This window comes from Pelmatolapia mariae, linkage group LG9 (genome assembly GCF_036321145.2).
Source record: "Pelmatolapia mariae isolate MD_Pm_ZW linkage group LG9, Pm_UMD_F_2, whole genome shotgun sequence".
Classification (NCBI taxonomy): domain Eukaryota; kingdom Metazoa; phylum Chordata; class Actinopteri; order Cichliformes; family Cichlidae; genus Pelmatolapia; species Pelmatolapia mariae.
Window position 1 is genome coordinate 12,255,420 of NC_086235.1, and position 25,643 is coordinate 12,281,062.

At 39.8% G+C, this 25,643-nt stretch overlaps 1 protein-coding gene across 5 annotated transcripts in view; it reads right to left on the minus strand.

Annotated features, from left to right (window-relative positions):
• LOC134634211 (dipeptidyl aminopeptidase-like protein 6) overlaps nt 1–25,643 on the minus strand; it is a 240,528-nt gene that overhangs the window by 98,425 nt on the left and 116,460 nt on the right. The window contains exon 1 of one of the 5 annotated variants that reach the window (XM_063483272.1): nt 15,821–16,103. The exons of the other annotated variants lie outside the window; for them this stretch is intronic. Coding sequence (XP_063339342.1) covers nt 15,821–15,877 — 57 coding nt within the window. The 5' untranslated portion in view covers nt 15,878–16,103. Of the gene's footprint in view, nt 1–15,820; nt 16,104–25,643 lie in introns of those variants that run through there. 5 annotated transcript variants of the gene reach the window in all.

The window sequence follows — 25,643 nt, forward strand, 5'->3', positions numbered from 1 at the left end:
TACCACTGGCAGCCAAACAGCCCCTTGGGTATGATGCTACCACCAACTTGGCAATTGGTGCATTACAAACATACCTCTTGTTAATGTGGCCAAATAACTCAAATAACTCAATAACTCAAATAACTTTACTATCAGATTGTCTTATCTGATAGTAAAAGTAAAAGACAAGCATTTGGCTTGTCCATTCTGATTGCTGCAGTTACAGCCACACAGTGGTAATATCCACCATATTAGTGTAGAGGCTTATACATAACATTGCATTCACATTTGTCTGTCTTTAAATATAGGAATTAATTTACAGGACAATAAATAACTGGTTTTGGTTTAGAATTAATTCACATACCCACATAACACTGCATTCTAAAATAAGTGCGCACATTTTAGTTTACACTGTTATTTAATCTTTGTTTTCTGAGTTACCTTAGTTGCAGCTGCTCCAGTCTGTTGGGGGGGGGGGGGGGGGGGGGGGGGGGGGGGAGAATTGGAGTTCACCATATTAGTTTCAGTTAGGTTTTGTGTGTTTTACCCCTGTGTGTTTTTGTGGGCTGATCAGCCACTATTTAAGTTTCCCCTTTGTCTCGTTAAGTTAGATCAGTTTGTTTGAGTTATCAGTATTGTTGTCAACTTTGACTAGAGTTCTGTTATTTTGACCTCTTTTGTGGGCCCAAGATTTTGATTCTTTTTGCATGATTTAACCAATTATGTTTTGGGGTTAAATAAAAAATCCTTTTTTTGGACTTTAACCTGTGCCTGAGTTTCCTTCGCTGCTCGGTCCATCACATCCATGTGGGTCACTGTAGATACACACATTTGAATAACATGTACTCACATAGAGTTTTTGAACTACTTAAGAAATGACCCCAAGAGACTTTCCCAACATAAATCTACACAATTCTCCTTCTTAGATCTTCACTGAATTCCTTGGACTTTCCAATTGTCGTGCATATTGGTCAATCCAGTGAGTGTTGCCATACAATCCTTTTTAGGATGGCAAAGAAGAAGTACCAATTGTATTCAGTCATAATTGCTAATGAGAAGTTAATAAATAGTTAATAAAAGACACTGTAGAGCATCACTTATTAAACGATTTGAGTGTATGTATATATGTGAGTGTGGATGTAAACCTTTGATCCTATGTGGATTAGAAAAACAACCAAGATAAATTCAAACTTGTGCACCCAATTCTTGTTTTTTAAAGTCATTAAAGACATATGCTGTACAATTATTCCACCCTGGAAAAAGAACATTTCAAAGAAATCATTTAAAACCCCCAATTAACATGACATTTACAGTCATGATGCGTGTAAACTTCTGACCTCAACTGTAAGTCATTCTGACTAACTGTTCATAATATTAATTTTTTCAGCTAGATTAGCTAAGCACCTCAATTTTCTAGGAAAGTCCAAACTGGAGGGAGCCATTTCTTTTGTGGTCTCGATCACATTTGACCCCATGACACATTTTGAATGACAACCCCCTCATTTGCCTAACGAAGCAGTAATGGAAACGAAATGGGAGTTTGGGGAAAATGGAAGGGGAAAAATAACACATACATATTTAAATAAATCATTTGCACCACCTCATTACCATCCTGCTTTGGTCAGAATAGAAATACTCACTCATACCGCAAGAAAAATGTTTTATGAAGCTCCTTTAAAAAATTGCTGGCATGACCTCTTTGTGTGTCCAGTCATGTTGAAAGCTCCTGTTCAGTGGTTTTGATACACCCATGCTTCTCTAATGGACTGTGTGGACTGCCACAAAGCAGACATCAGCATAAAGGTTCTCGGTGTGATGAAATTGATTTTCAACGTGTTCTTTTGTTCCCCTTTGGCGAAAAACACTTTTCATGTCATTTATTAAAACCAATTGTGACTGCACAAGAGCAAGGTCTTAATCCAAACCTAACAACATAAGAACACATGTTTCTATGCTACCTCCACTACATCCAAATTAAAGGAGTTCCACCACTGTGTAGTAAATTTCCCCTTAGTGCTTCAAAATATCTAATGTATAGTAAATCAATCATTTAACTAGTTCAATCTAAATTTGGCCTTAAACAAAATTTACACTGAACCTCAACCTTAAATTTACACAAATGTAAATTCAAGTTAACAAATACTCAAATATTAAAATCAGCTCTGATTTATGTCACATAAATCACTCATTGAAATTTGAAGTTTAGCATTACTTAAAATATATTTATAATTGCATACTCTTTTTTTTCCCCTTTTATCTCTAATACACCAAGGAATCAGGTTAAAGTGTGTCCCCATGACACATTTTGAATGACAGACGTAATGATAGCAGTAATGCAAAAGAAATTAGAATTTGAGAAAAATTGAGGGAGCAAATAATCCATAATGAAATAAATCCTTTTCACCACCTTGTCACAATCCTACTTTAGTCAAAATAAAACCATGTAAACACTCATTCAAACCACAAGAAACATGTTTTTAAGCTTCTTTGAAAATTGTTGGCACGGCCTCTTTGTGTGTCCAGTCATGTTGAAAGCTCCTGTTCAGTGGTCTTGATAGACTCATGCTTCTCTAATGGACTGTGTTGCCACAAAGCAGAAATCAGCATAAAGGTTCTCGGTGTGATGAAATTGATTTCCAACATGTTTTTATCCCCCATTGGTGAAAAACACATTTTATGTCATTTACTGAAGCCGATTGTGCTCTCATAAAAGTGAAGCCTTAATCCAAATCTAACAACAACATAAGAACACATGTTATGTTACCCCCACTACATCCAAACAGAAAAGTTCAACCACCGCCAAGCTTTCTGTGTAGTAAGTTTCCCCCTTACAGCTTAAAAATATTTTATATCTATCTATCTATCTATCTATCTATCTATCTATCATTTAATCAACTGGTTTAAACCAAACATAATCTGTAATACACAAGGGGATCAGGTAAAAGTGCACAGATCAGAGTGCAACACATTTTTAAGTCACTGTAACATGATTAAAAAATCCTAAGAAAAAAAAAAAAATCTAACCTAACCCAGGATATTTCTCAGTCACAGAGACCAAGAGAGTGGTTGGTGACCCAAGTGGCAACCTGGTTCCCTGACCACACAGTAGGTTTCTGGCTGTTGTCAGGTGAAATGTATTGCAAAGAGGGAGGAGCTCCACAAACCTCATGACTGCTTTAGTCACTAGCACACTGCCACAGTTCCCTGTAATTTGTGTCTCTGCAGACACTTAGAGCTGCTGTGAAACTGGAAAAGGTACGGCACAAACTGTACATGGAGAATGACAACTTAGACAGTAAATGTTGTGCAAGATCGCTGCAAAAAACACATTTCAAAAGTTCCAACTTGTACTATGAAGTGTGCATATTACAAGTCGGAACTATTCAAATGTTTGAAGATAATTTGGCATCTTCCATGGAAGACCACAGAACCTCCTAGCAACCAAAGCAACTACAAGGAGGTTTTTGGTGCAGTACTCTGTCAAGGTTTCTCACGTGATGTCATGCGCACATTGCTCAAGAGCTGTCTGCCATATTGGACTAATGTGGTTAGTGGTCATGGGTCTATAAAAATCCTTGATACCTCTTTGTGACAAATGCCATGCCAATACCCCCAGTGGTCACAGATTGCACACTTTTCTCATGTGATCAGAGCTCATCCGGAGGGTTGGTGTAGGCTGCTGGGGGATTCCCATGATGCATTGAGAATATCTTCTTCAGTCACCTTTCTCACTCACTATGTGTTAATAGACCTCTCTGCCTTGTTATTGATCTCTGGCTCTCTTCCACAGCATGTCTTTTGTCCTATCTTCCTTCTCCTTTCACCCCAACCAGAGTTTTTCTTCCTGTTAAAAGGGAGTTTTTCCTTCCCACTGTCGCCAAAGTGCTTGCTTGTAGGGGGTCATATGATTGGGTTTTTCTCTCTATGTATTATTGTAGGATCTACCTTACAAATATAAAGCACCTTGAGGTGACTGCTATTGTGATTTGATGCTGTATGAATAAAATTGAACTGAACTGAACTTAAGCCTCCCACATAAGCCTTCAGCAACAACTTGCAACTTGTTGGGGAATAAACACAATTGCCATATTGACCAGGGCTTTAAGTTGCTCTTAAGGTTGAAGTGAAGACAAACCTCTAATGCCATTTCTAATGTCCAGTAGAGGGAAGGTTCCCTTTTTATACAAAATATATAGTTTGAAATTACCCCACTTCTGACTCCATTTATTGGATGTTTCTGAACAATTTTATTGTCCCAGTCACTAGTTGTAAGTGTTCTTTGAAACACCATACTTGTAAATTATGGTTGCATTTATAGATGAGACAAGATAAAGATAAGGTCATAAGCAGGCTTTAAGGTGTGGCTACCCCTATGACTGACAGGTCTCCTTATAATTGCTTTGGTCACTAACATTTTGCCACAGTAGCCCATAGCTTACATGGAAGACAGCAACTTGTCCACAAACACAAACACTCTAACTAATTGCCAAGTGCAGTGAAGCTGTGAAAGGTTTATTTAGACACATCCCACATTCTGAACCTCAGCTGATGCAACTTACTATTCAAAGTCTCTGGGCCTGTGTGACTCAGGCACTAAGGGGAAAAGACTCCACACAAGTTTCAAAATCTACTAACTAGTAATCTTTTTCAATTTTGGTTTGCTGTGTTTGAAGTTGACTCCCTTGTGTTTTATGTACATTGTTTGCCTGCTAATGATTGATGTTCTTTTTCCAATTTAAGTTGTTAAAGATAACCCTCTGTTTCAAAACTTTCACATCATAATTATGTACTGAAAACGATAACAAGTAAAAGGTATTACATTTGGCACCCTAAGGTCTGAAAGGCCAGAAAACTTCAAAAAGAAAGTGTTCTCTACTCATAGTGCAATCTGATAAGTATAACAATAACTGTTAATTTTGATATCTTACTGTCCTGAAGCAAATTCAAGGGTCAGTGACAGCTGATATAAAATTGGTGATAAAAACTCACTGGAGAGCTTTCTAAGCTTCATACAGACCCAGAGAATACCCAGGAGTGTAGTTTTTTTTTCTCCTCTAAAAAGATAACAAATGACTGAGTGTGGGAGAACCTGTATTTCACTGATATAAGCAGGGATAGATGTTATAATTCAGAGGCAATTGACAGCACCCTGAGGATCACTGAAATGAGATAATAAACTCCACAGTGAAAACCCTGTGTGGAACTATGTGGACTTCTAATCTCGAAAATGGTAAAGACGGAAGATTCAATCAGACTGTGTAAGTGCCACTTAAAGTATTTTAGTATCTCTTCTTGGCCATATAAAGCAGATGAACGATAAATCGTGCCAGGGGCGATTAAGTAAGTAGGCCACTAAAACATTTCAGTAACAAACAAGCAAAATGTAGCAACACAAAAAATTCTCATCTGCATACACGTTCCACCAAACTATAAGCTGAATTCACAGGGATTGAAAAGCCTATGAAAACACTGACTTTCTGTGGTAATTAGCACCCTGTGTGCAATGCCGATTCAAGCCAAGTGCCACTGTACCACATTTTCATATCAGGAGAACAATAGCCGAATCAAAAGCGCCAATCACGCGTCCTGTCGTGTTTGATGTTCGAACAAAGTTGGGTGCTCATTTGCAGTAACACTGAAATCAGGGCCGCATGCTCATTTGCCGGAATGAGATGCATATTAGCCGAGCGTTTGTTTAAGTAGCGACGAAAACTAAATCAAAGGAATAACATAAAACAAGACAGCAATGCAATTAATGACCAATATTCATTTCCCCTACTCACTTTGTCTGTTTTTATCTCTGTGTGTGTGTTTTCTTTGTGCAAAGCTGCATATTGAGCAACCAAATCTCCATAGAAACCAGGCTGCTGCTGGGCATTTGGAGCGTGCCCAGAAAATGTCATGATGAAAGTCAGTAATTCAGCAATGGGCACTAAACGCCACTGAGGAGACATGTAATGGCTGCCAATATTTTGAGCATGGGAAAACAGCAGGGGGTTGACACTGTCGCCTCTGACCACCTCCCTTCTACTCAGACTTATGTTTTTATAGCTGGCGGAAGCAAGACTGGGATGCATGCCAACCGATAGACAGTCCAGGATGGAGCTGACAACAGGACCGTCAGACAGATGACACAGGCGCATGCTTCTCAAGTAGAGAAAGATGATATTGTATCGGGCCGCCTACTTTCACGCTCCCGCCGCTATAATGTGATGAGCTGTCACATTAAAATCCTCAAGTTGGTCAATTTGGAGCGCCGTGAGTATTCCCCTACGGCAAGAATTATTGCACTCATAACAATAACGTTAAAGGTTTGAGGCGATAAATGTCAGCAGGAACACTGGTTGGAAGGCTGGCCCGAGCTTTGAAAAGAAAGCCCATTCTTAAAGGTCTGTGACTGGCTGAGCACCCAGATGCCAAATTATGGGCCTTCAGCCCCCTGCAGGCTACTGAGTGGGCTCTGTGTGCTGCCTCATCAGGCAATTTGCAGGGAAGTGGGGAGAAATTTGTTATTCATTAGTGTCTAAGTGAGGATTTTTTTTAACAAACTATACCATGACATTAAGGGTAAACTCAGAAACTAGAGCCTAAATAAGACAAGCCTTCCGACTTGATAAGCTCACCTCATCTCTGTGTACCATTTTGAGGTGTCACACACACACACACAACAGTGGCATAAACAACCCCTGGCAGCATGTCCAATGAAGCTGGAGCACGAGCGTCTCCTAATTCGCATCTGAGCCTACAGGCAATTACCTGCTTATCATTCGTGACTAGCACTCTCTCTTCTGAATGTTTGTCACAGGCGTGGAGGTGGCGCCGAGATGACAGTGGGGACCCGAGGGGGGCCGACGGTGAACCTGGAAACGCTCAACGTTTCAATTAGAGGCTCGGTGGAACACGGTGGCTCCTGATCGCCTTCCTGCTCTGCAGCTCTAGGCCCCTAATTACAGCAGGTCGATAAGCCCAGGAAACACAGCTCCAATGGACTGAGGCAAGGCACAGATAAACACAAACGAAGACCAGAATACAAAGACATATCAACTTGCCCGCTGAAACACGCATGCTTTATATGGTACAGACACACAAGGCACATGGAGATAAACTGCTGACAGTCTGAAGGATGATTAATCTGACTTCATGGTGCATACAAAATGCACACACAATCACTGGCTGCACTTCCGTGCACATATTTTCTTTCATTTTGATCTAAATTATTCTGGTTTAAGCTTTTGGGTTGAGGTCTTTTCTCCAAATCTGATTTAATACTGTCTGGTTTTACATGCACGGATGAACAGCACAAAAGCGATGAGTATTTCCTGCGTTTACCTTCCTCGGTATCTATCTCGTTTCTTCACATCTTCATCTTCTCCCTAAAGGCGTGCACATATCGTGTTCAGCACAATAGCTGTTATTGTGTTACTCTAAAACCGATGGTGTTAAAAATAAACTCGCCATAGATGAACAGCTGCCTTTTTTAAGTTGCTTCAACACAGCAGACATGTTCAGAAAGAGCACACAGCAGAGGAAAGCAAATGCTTAAACAGTGAAAGTGGTAGAATTTTTCTTATGAGCAGAAGGTTTATTTCACTGCTCTGACAACCAATGAAATTTCCTCCAGTTTGACATGGTTTAGGTATGTCACCAGAACTGATACTTTATATACCTTTCAATGTTAAAATTATAAAAACGTGATATTATTTAGGTGTTTTTTGTCATACTGTAGGTACCAGTACTGTAAGCAGTGGATGTACTAAGGATGCAATTTTTCCAGACATACAGCACACCTCTACCAGGTCTAGTCTACCCTAGTGCATGCTGAAGAAGAAGTACTGCCACAAGCACAGGAAAAACTAAATCTGGAAGACAACTACATGTTGTAATAGCTCTGCCACAAGGCATTCGCGAAAGTCGCAAAATTCAGTATGCAAACTAGGTTCTCGTACTTCCTTTTTTATATAACGCCTAAAACACCAGCATGTTGATCTATTTAAAGAATGCAAGCTGAATGAGTTTAAGCTCAGCATCCAACAACATCCCAAGTATTTGCCTTCTTATGGAACCATTTTGTTTTTGACAGCAGGCAATGCCACTGTAAAACTAAAACACTGCTCAAAGTTTGCAATGGCTAACATTATATAAATCCTTAAACTAACACAATACCTCATAGTAATGTTAGTAGACTAATCAGCAACATTTCATTATTCTGTGTTCTGTTGACGTATTGTTAAGATTTTAAATAAAAAGTAGAGCGGGACTGATATATTGAATGGTAAATTCTTGCAGCTACATCAGGATTGGCATTCATAGTGGCTGATAAAGAAAATTTAAAAAAATAAAGAAGCGATGGGAGAAACACTCTTAAATTATGTTATGAACGTTGATGTTGCCCCTACAAAGATCATCAGCTGATCCAAGCAAAGTCAGAGTAATCTAAGACATGTTGTAACAATAAAATAGGATTATTTTTTTAACTGTGCTTTCATGCTATCTTAGCAAACATTAAAAAATAACTACACATACCAAATTTTAGGGAAATCTGTTTATATTCCATGTGTCTGAAAGAAAATAAATAATGGCTAATATCAGATTTTTAAGTCGCCAAACTTCAGTGTGAGTAATGGTCTTAAAAATCCGACATTAGTCTTCTACCACCAAAGCAGTGATTTACAACTGCTTTTGAATTAACAAGTTCAAGTTTACGTACATCATGTAATCATTTTGCTTTGGTATCAAGAATTGTGAAATTCTACTTGTATTGGGTCCTACAACTACATTTTTTATATTTTTTTTTCCTTTTTTCCCCCCGCTGATTACGGTGTTTTACATTTCTCATTTTTATTCCCATTGGGCTTTTAAAAATGACTAACCAGAAGATTAGGCTCCATGTAGGCCATTAAATCTGAAACGTTCTAATTCAAAACGCGATTGCTGTTCATTTATAAAACATACATTAGATTAGATATAATAATATTCTAAATACCTTTACCTTATTTATATCAATTTGAAAGAGGGCGAGGAGAAAAAGGCATGACTTAGACTTCTGGGCCAGTTGGTTCATTTATGGAAATATGACCGCTCAGGTTCATAAAGGAAAAAGCGGAACATTGTTTAATAGCATCTCTATGCATATTCTGTGCTGACTCGCGTAGCTTAGAGACACAATTAGAATGCAACAAAGGAGCAAAAACATATTTTTTCCCCAACACCTGACAGAAAGAATTGCTGAACTTTTCCTAAATGAGGCAGTTTTACACACTATTTGGAAACTCCTCCTGAGGTGTTTTCATAAAGCCACACACACACACACACACACGATGTCTACACTGACTGTTAGTGAGATGGAGGATTGTCATGACATTTAGTTTGACCGTTGCTCCAAACACTGAATATTTATTGCTGTATTAAAGCCCCCCTCCCATCCCCCACTCCCATGCTTTATAAGCCATTTCGGCAAAGAACATTTAAATCATGACAACAATCATGATGAATTGCCATGCTAGCTGCCTGGCAATCTCGCCTCTAATCTCCACTTCAGACCCCAACATTACGGCTCAATTGTTCATAATTGCCCTTTAGATGAACTATGGCACAAACATTAGGGACATCCAATTCTCTTCTAAATCCATCTTCCATTCCCTCTTATCAGTCAAGGGCAGTCAGTAAACAGGAGGAACTGGCCTATCATCTATTAGCATTCCAAAACTGAATAATCTTGTCACTCTTACTTTTCCCGAATCTATTTCAGCTATTCTGCTTATCTGTCTTATTAAAAAGTGGCTACCCTAAAAAGATTCAACAAAGTGAGAAGAAAGAAAAAGGGGAAAAAGTATGTGATAAAACTGACTGCTCTGACAGCATGTTTGCTATTTGGTTTATCACTACAGGAGAAATCTATGTGGAAGTGAGCAAAGTTCCACGCCAAGTTTGCAGTTGTGTGGTTTTAAAAGAAGTCTGTGCATTTCCTGAAGGAAATGTACTCTAGTATGCTAGTTGGAAGCAAAGTCTCTCAAAGCTGGAAAGTCCATCATACAGAAAATGTAGAGTGAGGACTTCAGAAGAACCTCATAAATATCTGTTTAAATAGCCTGCCAGAAGGTGGATAAAAGTTTTCCTATACAGAACTTCTCACTGTATCACACTGAGGAAGCAAGGTGGTGGTCAGATCTTTTCCCTGAAGCTTAGTAACTCCATCTGTCCAACTACTGAGGCACCAGACACCGAAGCGCTCCAAAGCCAGCTGAGACTAATCTCTCCAGCATGTCCTGGGTCTGCCCTAAGGCCTCTTCCTGATATGACATGCACAAATACCTCACCTAGGAGATGCCCAGAAGGCATCCTAGTTAGATGCCTGAACCAACTCAACTAGCCCCTTTCAACGTGGAGGGGCGCATCTCTTCTGAGCCCCTCCTGAATGACCAAGCTCCTCACCTTACCCCTCGAAAGAAGATCATTTCCAATGTTTATATCCACAGTCTCAATCTTTTTGTCACTACCCAGAGCTCCTGGCCCATAGTTGAGGGTGTGAGTTACATGGAAATAGACATTAAACTGACAACAACCTGTCTGCCAGTCTCACAGTCCGCTCTCCAACATACATGGGATGAGCCTCGTAACTACTTTCAGAAAATAACCTAAGACTGTAGCTAAGATATCACCAGTTAGTCACATAGTTCCACTGATCTTCTCTTCTATTTTCTCTGTAGCAAGCCGATTAGCTCAGCCACTTGTGGGAAAACACATTCTCTGTGGTTGCCTCTGTGTTGTAATTAGATGACAAAGACATATCAGCAGGATTAGGTGACTCCCATGGCAGAGAAACAGAAGGATGCTACCGAAATAATCTAGAGGTCCGTTCAATTTCCTATTAATCCCAGTGTACAGGCATTGGCTGCAAATCAGCTGGGGCATAGCAGCTTCATATCTTGCCAGGGGGTACTTGTGAGATAGTCTTCAAATAACCAGAATGAATGGGGCCTAATGGCTAAAATGGCTGTTTACACTTGGTTTAAGCCAAAAAAATAAACTGTCCAAATTATCCTTTTAGTTTTCACAAACACAGTATTGATAATGCATCTGAGCTGAAATAAAAACAATGCTTCTGACAGGGAACATGACTTTACGCAAAAAACACGCATTCTGCTAATGCACGTTGACTGTCTGGTTAAGGATTTACAACAGGATACGCTCCCTTGATGATTTACTAGACATTAGCAGCTGTTGCAAAGGTTGAAAGTCCTGCTTCTAGAAATTCTTTACTTTTTTGCCTAAAACAGCATGGCAGATCCCTTAACTTGTTGCCCATAATACTTACTGAAAGTCGTTAAAAAATGTAATTAAAAGTAAGTAAATTGCATTTATTATCTCAGTGCCTTCTATCAAAAATGTGATGAAAATTGCAACCTTATGAATCGAGAAGCCAGAAATAGCAGTGTAAATACATGAGAAATGTAATAAAAGCTTTTGAAAATGTGAATAAGCCATAAAGTGTTGTGCCTGCATTGCTTTAGCTAGTGATCACTGTAGGGCTGCCAGTGATGGTAAAAGCGTGCTCATCTGTGGAAAACTGTAATGTTTAAAAATCTTCCAGCTAAAGAGTGAGCTGCAACACATCAGAATGATGGAGTTTATTTTTAGCACACGATCCACTCATCATTCAAGTGATGATGCACGTGATACAGTTTTTTTTTCCCCACAATCCTGCTAAATAAAAACTTGGGCGAATGAACTGAACTGTGGCCCAAAAATCAAGGTATAATGGATTTGGAGAATGGTTACAGTTTTTTTGAGACAGTTTTTTTGAAAAGACATACTACTGAGATTTAGCTCAGTCTCATAACCACCTGGAAACTTTTTAAAAAGTATTTTCTTCTCCATAATAGAAGCTTGCATAAAATTTGACTGAAAAACAAAAAGGAGCTAATAAGCTACATTAGCATTCTCCATCCAATCCCCCACACTGAGCCTCACTGCAAGCTCCCAAGCAAGCTAATCCACTGATAACCGCATTGAAATTAATTTATTTTGCCGTGTAATTGTGCTGTTTTAAACACGTGTCAGGGTCTACATTCACTGTAAGCTAATCTGGCACATTTTAGTCACGCTGACAAATGAATACTTAACCTGTGACAGTTGTTAGAAAGTAGAAAAATCGACATAATACACATTACATTGACAATGTTGAAATCACATTCTGCAGGAAAGTTCATGCAAAAGCACAAATGTCAATACAGGTGCAGTGCAGATGATCCCACTCTAGCCCCACTGTGTCTTGTGTGTAAGTTGCTACTTTAATCAACATCTGTTTGAAACACTTGTCATGCGTGCTCTTCATCGGCAGGCTACCGAGGCACCACACCAAGGTGAATGAAACAAAAAGCACGGGCTGATTAAAGCCACGCTTATCTTTGCAATATAACAGGAAGCATGCTAAAATGAAATATCACCCATTTCACAATTTTTGAACCTTTCACCATCGTAAAAAGAGCGTGTTCCCTTCTGACTTCTTCACATCAATATTTCGGTTTGACTTTCAAGTGAGCATCTTCAGGTTTTATGTTTGAATTTATCAGCTCGTGGCAGACAGGCTCCATTTCAAGTGAACAACAGCTTATCAATATTTGAGAACAGCACCCCTTCAGAAACCTCACTTAAGATCGACATGACGCTGAATACTATCACTATACTAAGTAAGCAGCCTCGGGGGGGGAGGGGGGGGGGGGGGGGGGGGAGAGAGAGAACAAAAAGCTGCAAAGTGAGTAAGATCATAGCCCTTGCATCCTACCCATGCTATGGCTTGATTCTTTCTTTGGCCCTTAGATGTCTATCCTCTTCAACACCCACAGCCTGCTCCACTCAGCTGTTGCTCAAGCTGCCGCAATGGCATGATCTGAGTTTTTGGCATTGACTCCCCCACCACCAAAAAAACCCCTTTTCTGTTCTGCTAGTACGAGACTGCACAAATTCAGGCCTAAGAGGGAAGACTTTGCTTTTCAGCTCGTCTCTCACCACATCTAAGTCTCTCTCTTTAGGCTGTGTTACCTACTATGGTTTCCAAAGAGTGTGGGAAAAAAAAGGCCTGATTATTAGGATGAAGGGTGGAGGTGAATCTGCAGAAGTCTCACCCATTAAAAGCTGGGTGCTGTGATCTCTGCTTTAAAGCCGCATTGAGCTTCGAATGGCTGCGAGAAAAACAACTGAAATCTGTATAATGCAACCGTTCACAGCGCTGGCATGTTTACCAAGCCAGCAGGATTTGTTCTTCCCTTTAAACACAACTATCTTGCCCCTGTTGTCCATATCATGCAGCAGATTTTAATTTCAAAAACTGCCTTGCATCAAATCTGCAGGTTCCCGAATCACAGCACTCTGGTTCATTACCTAGACAGCGATGAAACACCAAAGATATGTGTATTTTGACAACAGCTTTCAATTAATCCAGTGTCTCACCTCTGCAAATGCATTGCCTCCCCTGCCTCATCTCGACCTCTCACACCTTCAGAACCTCTACCTTGTTTCAGTAATGAGGGTTAGCGATGTGACTCTGCTGCTGCAGCTAGGTGATTACTGAAGAGCTGCTGCTGTTATCTCTAGTGAGCTGACCTCTATCTCCATCCTCTGTCCCTGGACCACAAGCCCTGCTAGCAGACCATCAATCAGCGGATCACTGCAGGAGCACATGTAATCACAGTGGCCGTGTCTCCTGATGTAAAGTGTTTGCAAAAACACACATCTTTGTTAGACTGGAGGTTTAAAAAATAATATGCTTGAGGCCATTGTTTGATTACCCTATTCAAGTCTCAGGAAAGTCCATGGAAAGTCACAAACTGCCATCTGCTGATGTTTGAGAATGACCAGGTCTTTTTGGTAATTATCACAAAGATCAGTGGGACTAGAATGCTGCTGCCCCACCCCCGGTCTCAGCTGATCTTGTGAGCAGAAGGACCATCTATCTGAAAGAGCCAGCTGATAAGTAAAAAACACTTGATTTGGGAAATAAAAAACAAACAAAAAAAATAAAACTTGATTATTTGATAAGCCAGAAGATGTATCAACTGAATCGTTTATTAAGCAAAAACATCCATTCCAAGTTTTTGAATGATGAGCTGTTTCTCAGCTCTTTGTTGTACTGCTGAAAATGAAACGGCTTTGTATTCAGCGTTGTTGTTCAGACCAAACTAATATTCTGAGGTTGTCACCTTGGGAGCTTGAAACTTGAGAGACGGGGCTTTTGCCATTTTCTGGAAACTCAACTCATTGATTTGTTGGGGGGGGGGAAATAATTATGAAAATAAGTGTTGCAGCTCTATTTCATCCTTTCAAAATACACATCTAATTAGAGCCTGAGGGGATGTCTTTACATTTCTTCTTTTGTCTTACCAACACTCCAGAACAACCTAACATATTTAAATTGCCATGGCACAAGACAGGAGAAAACAAAAACCCTCACGGTTTCTCCAGAAGCATTTTCCATTGATTTGCACAGTTAATTTCAGGACAGTCTAATCTACTCCTTGGTGATGTTGATGTTTGTGCCTGCACAGTCTGTAATGCACGTGCACAGTGCGCAGGGTGCTACTTGGGGACCTTTGACTGCCTCCAAGGGTGTGAGCGACAGTCTGCTGCTAAATCACAGCATGGGGGAGATTGTCTGCTTGGCAGGATAAAACCAAGTGTCCCTCTCACCTTTTCTGTCATTATTAGACAGGTGCGGCACACAGGTGGAGGACAACAGTGACAGATGCCATCTAATGTTAAAGTTTAAGTTGACAGACTGGCTGGAGGGGGTGAGATGTGATATATAGGGATTCACCTAAAACAGTCTTGAATGTGGCTGTATGCAGCAAAATGAACACAGAACAGCAGGATTAGAAGATCTGGATGTCCAGATATCCAAACTAACATCTGTCAGAGCATATTTGTAATGGCACCACGGAATTTATGAGTTTCTTAATTTTATTTTGCTACAATTCCAAAAACTTTCAAAAATGTTAAACGTTTGTAGGTAAGAAGCAATTAATTTGCATCACTATTCAAATTCAAGGGCTCTGTGCTGTAGGTGGAGGCGCATTATTTGTTAACCTTGACATTAACACGGCACAATAAAAAGGGCTCTTTGTTATCGCAACACGCAAACATTCGTGCTTAAAATGATTTTCCCTGAAGTGTCCGCCGGCTGTGGTACCTCAGTGGAGGCGGGTCAGCAGATGCTCCATCATTACTGAGTGATGGAGGTAGCGAATAAAAACAGAGCAGAGCCACCCTGCACCACCACATCAAAAAAATGCAACAGTGTTCTCAGCCTGCAGACTGAAGAGAGCACAAAAAACGAGCACGTCTGGGGGAAAAAGGTCAGAAGATGAGTGAAGATGACGTGATGATTTAAAAGTGATATAATCATTAGTCGCACTTTTGCAGGCCTTCCAACGCGATTCAAGTTGGGTTAATTGGGCTCATTTGCGTGCTCTGCTGCTGCAAGGTGAAGCGCACTGGACGCAATGGACAACACAAGCTGCTCCTTGTCTCCCGTGCGTAAAGTCACACAATAATTACCGCTGAATAATAAAGACGATTACAACGGAGGCTGTAAAATACATCTACCGGCCGTGATGATCTGACAGCACCGGCTTCCACGAATGACTCCCTGTCCAACCGCTTTAAACGAGCTCAGAGTACCAAATTATACACGTTTCTGCCCTCCGCACACCATTTCAGTCTGTGAGTAAAGTCGCTGCAGCGTGTCATGCAAATAAACCCCGTGTTGGCCAAGCAAAGCGGAGGGGCAGCACAGGTTAACGGTGTAATTAATATGCGAGGAGGTGACAGGAAAGCTCATTCATACCTGATCTTGCTGTTGAGCCGCTTTCGACGGTGCATTGCCTTCCTTTGCTGTGGTCATGATTCCCTAAAGCTGGGAGAAACTGTTGTTTCCCCGGCAGGAGCAAGGGAAAAATGCAAATACAGAAAGACACACACAGAGAGACGCACACACACACACCGGTGCAGAACCAGTAGGTCAAAAAAAAGAAGAAAAGGGAAAACGGTCTTTTTACGGCGCCCAAAAGCTTCGTGTGCAGCGACCAAGGTGTGAGATAACAAGTGGTATAAGGACGCGCTGCTCGGGAAGGGAAACGGTAAAGAAAAGAAAAAAAAAAGATTTTCAGTGGAAGCCAAAGAGGAGAGGAGGAGGAGACAGCAGAGAGAGAGAGAGAGAGAGAGAGTCACGCATCTCTTCTTTAAACGCTCCGTGCGGGACTCTGCGTGCGCGCAAAACGCTTGACTTGCAAGTGATGCAGACTGAGTGGATTGCAATTAAAGATGCACGTTGAAATCACGGGGCTCAAACTTTAATTCAGAACTCGCGAGGAATACAAGTTCGTAAAATATTCGTTTAGATTCACGAGGACAGTAAAACGCTCCCATTTTAAACAGGGACAGTCATTATCATAAAGTCTCATCGCCTTATTTATATTTCTTAATTGCAAAAATAAAGCCAGCTCGCCATCTCATTAAGTCCATTCCCACATTCGTTTATTTTTCAGAGGCAGTGCTGTGGTAAAGCTGCCGGGTAAACTTTGCGATGGGAAATTAGTCTTTGATTTTCTTCAGTATGCCTGCAGCATTTTCATACAACAATTTTTGCACTGCATAACTTTCTTGTTGTAATTATGAAAAAAAGGAAATTCAATGCCTTTCTGCACTGTTGCATTAGTAATGGCACTGAAACACTAAGTAGCCTGGATGTAATGTAACATGATTAAATGTTATTCGGGAGCAGCAGCAGTAATAAAGTAATCACATTCAGTAGTGAGAATGTTTGAAATTATGCTCAAGACATGAGTGGCTGTAAAAAGTTATGACCCAGAGGATGGAGAAGCCTGCAATAAAGTGGGACTTGTTAGTGCTTGGGCAAAAACTGCATTTAAAACAGTTCTGCCAGTCTGAGAGTTAAACTGAATCTTTAAGACTGAAGCAGGAGCAGGAAAAAAGTTTACACTGCAGTAAAACAGAAAGGAACCAATTTTGCTGTCTGCATTTCATGATAAGAACTAAGACTTTTTTCATGGGCTTGCTCAGTTAATTACATCTCCAAGAAATCATGTACAATCTCTATTAAACACCGTCAGGAAATGACTTACTTTGATTTGCTCCTAGATGTACTTAATGTTAATTAATACCTTAGTCTCCAGTTTGACTCTTTATATTGCAGGTTTGCAACCGAGTGTGCTGCACTGTTAATTAAAATCAGGTGGCAACTGGGTGAAGTCAATTACCTTTGAAATCCCAAATGAAAATCTGCAGTGTTGCTTTTTGTGACCAGCAGAGCACAAGACACTGAAAAAAGCCCCGTTGTTCTAAAAGAGATAGCCTCAAAATAAAAAAAGGAAGAAAGAAAACCTTTAAAATATCCCTGCATGTGATATCATTGCATTGTTTTCTGCAAAATTGCTGTTTTCTATTTTCAGTCATGCTGACTTATGTTATCTTTACATTGACAAATAACAACTTGAGCATTCCCCAAAGAAATGGGTTTCTCTCTGTGAACCGATGTAAAAGAGAGGGAATAATATAGGAAGTATTTCACCTGGTGTTGAATTCATAATTCGATTCAATCACAAAAAATGTGAGGTCTATATGTCAATGGTAGGTTTGTTTCGAGAGTTGATGAAATATTTTATTCCCTTGGAACACGTTATTTACTACCTGGTGGAGTAACCATTGGTAGCAAGCACAGCTGTTAGACATTTCTTGCTTTTTGCAAAGTGTCCAAAGCTACCGGCGTGATTAACACTCTGAGGTCTAAGTCATCACTGGTGAAAACCCTAACTCTAACCCAATCTGAATATGATTTTTGGTTTGTGAACACAATTTCCCCCCAAAAGTCAGTTTGGACTTTCTCTAAAATATAGGGCTAGGCTTACCACCTGTGATGGGTTAGTCCTCGGATAGTTCAGAGACTGGTTAAGCAACTCCATGTCCTTAATGTGCTTCATATTGAGGATTCTTTTCTCTACAAAAATAGCAAATGGACAGATGCTAAACAGCTCAATTTTGGTCTCATCAAAAACATCATAGTCCTCAATATAAAGCTATGACCCTCAACAAGGTGCTGGAAACATTCGTCAGAGATTTTGGTCCATACTGTCTGTGTGTGTGTGTACAATGAACTCACTGCCATGTTCAAGAAACCAGTTTAGAGATGATTTGAGCTTTGCGATATGGGACGTCATCCAACATCAGAAGATGGCTACATGACGAGCAACAATACGCAGGAAGGCATGTGTCATGTTTAAATAATGGTCATGAGCCAAAAAATAAATATCCCCCACACCTTTACACCACCACCAGCCTGACCCATTGATACAAGGCAGGATGTTCTTTATGACAAATTTACAACCTACCATCCAAATGTAGCAGCTAAAATGATGACTCGTGATACCAGGTAATCTTTTCCCAATCTTCTATTGTCCAATTTTTTTGTAAACCTGCACAAAATGTCTCAGTTTCCTGTTCTTAACTGACAAGAGTGATAATCAGTGTGTTCTTCTACTGCTATAACCCATTTGCTCCAAGGTTTCGTGTGTTCAGAGATGCCTTTCTGCATACTTTGGTTGCAATGAATTTTTGCTCAAAGCAGTCTGGTCATTTTCCGATGACCTCTGGCATCAATAAGGCACTTTTACCGAGAGATCTCTGTAAACCCTAGAGATGGTTTTGTGAGAAAATTCCGGTAGATCCGCAGTTTCTGAAGGGTGATGTGAGGGTGATGTTTCCCACTCTGTTGCATCACCTTTTCTTTAAAAAGCAATCTCAAAGTGTTTGTTAACAGAGGAGATCAATTGCTGTGCTTTGCAAAGCCAACAAGCTATTCTTGCTTCATATAGGATTTTAGCTGCTCAACAGTTTGGTGCCTCTTTTGTCATATCTTTTGTGTCACAATAAGTCAAACACCCAGAGCAATGGATCTGTTTTTATTTCAGCGATTTAATATTAGTTTTAAGCCAGGTCCCTTGGATCCCTTTTTTAGATTCTCAGAATCTTTTAATAATCCTCGTACTGCATGATAAAATCCACAAATTCTTTGCAATCTTATACTGAGAAACATTATTCTAAAACTATTGCACTATTAGCCCATGCTGTCTTTCCCAGTCTTTTGTTGCTGTCCTATCATTTATTAAATGTGTTGCTGGAATGACATTTAAAAAGCTTCTAATAAAAAAAAAAAAACCAGTCAAACTTCTGAGTTTTAATTTAATATAATGTTTCAGAACAATTTTCTGAATTCTGTTTTATTAATATTTTACACAGGGTCGTGCATTTTCAAATTCCCCCTGAGGACACATAAGTGTGTGTGTGTGAAATAGTCAGTGAATAGCATGCCAGTAAGTCATTTTGTGTGTTTTTATAATGCATGTTTTCCAGCACTTCAGTTGAAATAATGACATCCTAGTCTTTTATTTTAACTGTTAAGCACTTCCTGTGTCATGTAACACCACATAGTGACATGAGGAAAACTGAATATACGTTACGCAAACATACAAAATCTGCCAGAAGTAGCATGCCATTTATATGCAATTCCACAACATCATTTAGGGTAAATAAAACTTATTAAAAACTAAAGTAACTAAGTTAAAAACTACACTTCAGTCTGGATTAGAGTGGTAGACCAAACAAAAAAAAAAGAGGCCAACTTTCTTCTGGCTGTGTACAGTAGGCCATGAAGAGAGATGTACAGTGCTGAAAATTTGCACTACATTATGTACTCTCTCATAGCTGGCAGCATTTTTCAAACTTTTGAAACATTTCAAATTTGTTGGCTACAAAAACTTAATGGTTGTGTGCAGAATTCTGACACATGAACAAGAATGAAAGCCACCCGGTGTTCACAGCTTCATCCACTTGTGGCTTCAAACCACATTAGAAGCCTTCCCCGGCAACTCAGCCTGTGCTTACCATCAACAGGATGATGTATGAAACCAAAACAACTTCTCAACAGCCAATCAATCAGCTCCAGACTAATGATGGCCACTTTTGGCCAAAGCCCCATTGGCCGATGACGGATGCTGTGTCGTTGTACCGCCGCGGCCAAGAACACAATCACTACCTCGCTGTGGCTGTGTTAAGGAGCGAGCGTACAAACCTCATGTCTCCGATGTTGACAAATGGACACCAGACGGCGGTGATGAATGCTCCTGGGGGGGTGGGTGGCTCTGTTTAAATACACATTCCTGAAAAGTTAGGAATTAACTGACTGGCAGTGCCAACCTGTCTAAACAAATGGAGCCATCCGCTCACTTCTGCCTCATCATTTCACTGCCAATGGAAAGCCAGCAGCCAACCTGATGAAGTGAAAGTGCTTTGCCTAATTAAAACCTCAGAGTAATACATACTTGCCACAACCTTTAAATACTATACACTGATGCATTATTTTCACCCTGACACTAACTTTGTAATATTAGAGAAAAAATGGCTACGGAATGATTATATAGATAATAATTGCTATTATTAGAGAAGCTTTTCCAGTTTACCCTGCAAACTTCCAGTCCGTCATTCTGTAATTGTATGTGCATTTTTTCAGAACAGTCTGCAAGGGCAAGAACAATCGATTGTAATTTTTTAAGAATGCCTCCAAAAATTGTTGCACAAATTGAATTCAATATTAGCTGGCTTTCTTTTTTCAGATTAATTTCAGAAACAGAGACCAAGGCAAACTCTGTCCAAAGCAAACAGTTTTTATTTATCTTGTTCTGTTTTTCTTGAGTACTTTGGCTGTACAGCTTTTTAAAAATGGAGATATTTGGAGAATTAAAGCATTAAATCCCTGGTAACACCAGTGGGCATGAGAGGCATCATGCACATTTCATGGAAATCTGCTTTGTTTCCGATTACGTCTTTTGTTGAAAGAAAATAGCTCAATGTGTGCTAAGAAAAGGCTTGAAAGGCTGAAATAACATCCAAGCAGAGACAGTTGAAAGAACGAGGCAGAGTCCCTATAGCCAAAAAATGATCACATACACCATTATTGTGAAGAAACATATGGGTCTATAATGATCCTTCCTCTGCCCTGTCCATGTCAGCAATATAACCCCATGGCGCACTAATGATTAGAGTGTTAGCTGGTTCAGCTCAGGAGGATAAAATGAGAGGTGAGAGAGGTCGTGTGTTACTTTTACTCTCACTTTAACCTTCTGCGTTCATGATCACTCTCCTATTAAATGATCGCATGACCTTATGAGTTCACAAGTGTGTGGCCAGCTTATATCTTCTCTCACATATTATTTGGCTGCTCAGAAAGAAATAGCATAGTACTTAAATGGTTTCAGCTAATATATATATTGAATTTTTCTCAATCTAGCATAAAGTTATGAAATGATAAGACTTTTATTTTTTTAAATACTAATGTATTTAAATATAAACAAATATACTAATCATGACATTTTTCTAAATCTAATTCAATAGTTTTTAGTCTCTAAACCAAACAAGTAGTTTCTAAAATTAGACATCAATAACTTTTAAAAAATAGTATAACTGAAGTGAAAAAGTGCGCCACATTTACGGTGAAATGTTTCACTTCACCACCAGCGCTGTCCATCCTCCAAATGTGGACTTTCTTGCCCTTTGAGGGTGTAAAACACTCACTTCGTGGTAAATTGTGTGAAACTTTGCAAATTGGGGTCCAAAAACACCAATAAATTGAAAATTATGACTATTTGATGATCTGCCCTGAGACTGTGTTGTCCTGGTTCTACCCAGAACATGCCCAAAAAACATGAGAATAGGTGTCTCGTTAGGCTGTGATCATGTAGGACACATCATTATATAGGCAACTGGAACTTTTTCAATTACCCATACACATAATGGACTGGAACGATCCTGAAACAAGGAATAAATCTGTTAGTTTTGTTCATAATAAAGCTAATAAAGTGGCATCCCACAGTCTACAACCTTCCCTCCACTCTTTGTCATTCCTGCCACTCTTTCACGTGTGCACACGTGGAAAAGCCTGTTATCATGATACTCAGACTACCCTCCGCATCTACAGAAGTAGAGGAAGATGAACTGTGTTGCTTGAAATGGTTCTCAACATGAACCTTTGCCATCTGCCTTGCAAGGTTCTGGTACAGAATTTGGATTTTTGCAGTCAGCACATATATGAAAACTACACTAATATCAATGAGAGCATTCACATGGAAAGAGGTGGCAGTACATGAAGCGTGATGCTTAGGAAATGAATTTGAGAAACTGGAAGAAATTAAAAGTTTATATAATGCCATTCATTTTAGAATTCCCGGCAGGCTAGATTATGTATTGTTGAACTTTCCTGCTTAATTCACAATGTGAATTTAACAATAAATTCATTGGGGGGTTTTTGTGTGTTATTCCAAGGCTGTGTGTGAATAACCCACCAGGGTAAAGAAGAGCAGGCCCTCTGTTATGATAGTTTACTGCTATGGCATAGTATCTACCTTCAATCCTCACTGTTAGGTTAGGTCAAAGATGGCAGTGAGCCATTTGATTTTGTTGATGCTCTTTAGCTTCACTTGTCACAAAAAATAATGCTCAGAGCAGCAGAGGTCAGCTGATCGCACAGGTTTGGCCACAAAGAAAACAGGTTAGTCGCTTGCCCCTGCTACACTGAATCTAAGGATTTCCCCACCTGCTAAATCCCACATAAATCTCACTGAGTGCCTGTGCAGTGATTCAACTGAACCAAGCTCAATTGTATTAAAAGTCCCTGAACTGAAATCCAAAGACTCATATAATGTTCATTCATTTCCTTTCATTTGCATCCCAATGGTAAGAATGTAATTTCTGAGGGAGTGCTGACATGTTTTTATTAGTCTTGTCCTAGCTGATAAAATGATAGTATTAAAAATACACTAAAGAGCTTATAAAAGAAGTCCAGGTAACATTTATGAAAGACACTGAAACTGAGACTGTCTTGAATGTAGCAAAATAACCATGTGATTAATTAAACCAGGTGTGCTGTGTCCACACTCTCATGCTGAAAATTTTGTTCCCAATTGCTTCGAATTTTATGCGTACCCACATCGAAAATCCACATGCATAAAATGTGTCCCAACACACCAATCTGTGAAGGAAATCAAATCTAAAAAAAAAATGTTATAGCCTTTTTCAGTCTTCCAGAACATATTCTGTCAATGCATATAACCAAAACCAACTGTCAGTGTTATTTTATTTCCTAATAGACCAGCACAATACAAAAGTTGAAAAACAAAAGTTTTCCAGCTTCATAATGCACCATGACCTGTTTTGATTAGGGAGTTATCAGTTTCCTTGTAGACTCCAGTATTCTTTCTTGGAGGTAAATTTGGATGTTGCAAAAATCATGCATAGTATTTCGCACAAAATAAGACCAGCTTCAGTCCAGAAAGAGGTCGAGGATAGTGTGGCAAAGTGATTACTCCGCCACTGACAAAGAGCGAGACCAGAGATCTGGGACTCACACTCAGCCTCCCTGCAGGTGGTGAATGATATGAGTGTGTGCCTCAATTTTTCCACTCCTATTTGGCTGACACATGACAGCGAGCATTGGGATACTGGAAATAAGTAATTGCTTTTCCATCTTTCCCCCTCCTTCTCCCTCTCCCTGTAAAGAGCCTATGTGAGGTCTTACATAAATATAGCTCGGACCCATCATCCTGACGGAGAGGCCCTGCATCAGGATTCAGTTATGCCAGGTGTGACTCATCAGCCTTCACAGCACTCAGGCGTGAAATGTCAACAGAGCCAGATTCCACAACCATGCCTCTGTTTCCAGCATCGGGCTGATGAGCACGTCTGTAGTTGTGAATGAGTTTTTCTAGCCTTTTTCTTATCAGCATACTTGCTGTATACAGTACATTCTGTCTGCTGCTAAAATAAGGCAAGAAACCATGAGGGTCTTCATGCGGCATCATCTTCACTTTTCATCATCACAGTTTTTTTAACCCCTCAGGTGACAGACCAAGCTATATCAGCAACTAAAATTACAGAGCAGGATCATTTATGATATTCACTGCCTGATTCCAGCTCATCTACTTCAGATGAGCTGCTTATATCATCACTTTGGGCAATAAGTATATCTACCTCAAGGCTCCTGAAGCAGTAAATCTACTACAGGTCTGCTATTAATAGTTGCCTCTGAAACATTGTAGTACTGAGATGTGGAAACTTACAGAATAATCAGAGCCTATAATGTAAAAAAGATATTTAAAACAACTTCATCCTTTTGACAGCAATGGACCATTTCCTGTATAAATTTCCTGTACAACCACACTGAGAAACTGCAGATGTAAATATGCAGCTAAAGTGAAGAAGTGGCTGGATTGCTTGAGGCAGAGATGAGGTCCAGAACCAAGAAAGAACATATGAGAAAATCACTTGAAACACTGCTGAACACAGAGGTTTCTGCTGTCTTTGATTAGTCTGCTGCTGCTGTGGATAAAATAAAATAAGCAGATTAGACTTTAGCTAGACATTTTTAAAAAACCCCTGTCAACCAGCAACTTTATTTAAAGCAATTATTTCAAGTGAGTAAGTTTGAACATGTTTCATCCGATCCTTACTTCCCTTTTGGAGCCACATGAAACCTTTAAATGATGCCAGGTCTACTGGCTAAACCACCTTGAGAATGGATCACAAGTGCTAGAAGCTGTGCCACTTGTTAACCTGCATCTAACCTTAGCACACAGTTTCTGAAAATCACTCCAGAGACAGCACAATTAACATTTTTTTATTGCCATAACCAAACCTGCCAAACTATTATGCGCTTCATTTCCAGGTCAGGCCAAAGGTCGGAGGTTCAGGAAAATACTTTTCTGTGTCTGCACTTTCTGTAATAATAAAGAGGGCTTTCATTAGTTTCATCCTTGGCCATGCAATTGCGTTTCTATGTCCTTGTTAAAGTTACTCTACTTCACTGTCCTGTCTTTTCTGCACAGAGCTAATATATGCTAATAGCATAGTCTAACAGGTGCAGCATGGACATCATCTTGTTTTTGAAAGCTTACACTGTCATGAAAGCAGCGGTTTTCTAATGCATTACAATAGGCTCCCTCAGGATTGCTTTAAATCAGTGCCTTGTGTTTTGCATGATTGGAAAACTGATCTGACTCTGAATAACTTTCTAACATCCATACATACAGACATACATTCATACATACACTCTCAAAGCAGCTGTTATTAGCACTTTTTCACTTGCTCTTTCAGGTGATAGCAAGTGCTTCTTCAGCAGCACATCGTTTCATTTTTTCAAGAACCAACACTTTCTGCTACACGCAGAGTAACAACACACTACCAGCACCTGCTAACACATTTAGAGCTCTGTTAAAAAAAAGCCACCACACTATAACACACTTCAGCACCAGGCAAAAGGACAGCTCCCAGTACTGATCCAGACGCCATCAAAAGCCTCGATGTGCTGAAATAGATTTCAGCACCACTTAATGGACAGCTCCGACAGCGCATTTCACAGCCACATCCAGGACTCCTTTCTCCAGGAAGTGGGAACCTGGAGAGAAAAATACCAGCACAATAGCTTTCTCCTGCTTTTTTTTTCTCCAGAGAAGTTACAGCTCCAGCCTTTGAGGAAATGATCTCGAACAAGCATCAAATGTCATCAGTGTCCTATCATTATTATAAATTGATTTGACTGGAAAGGA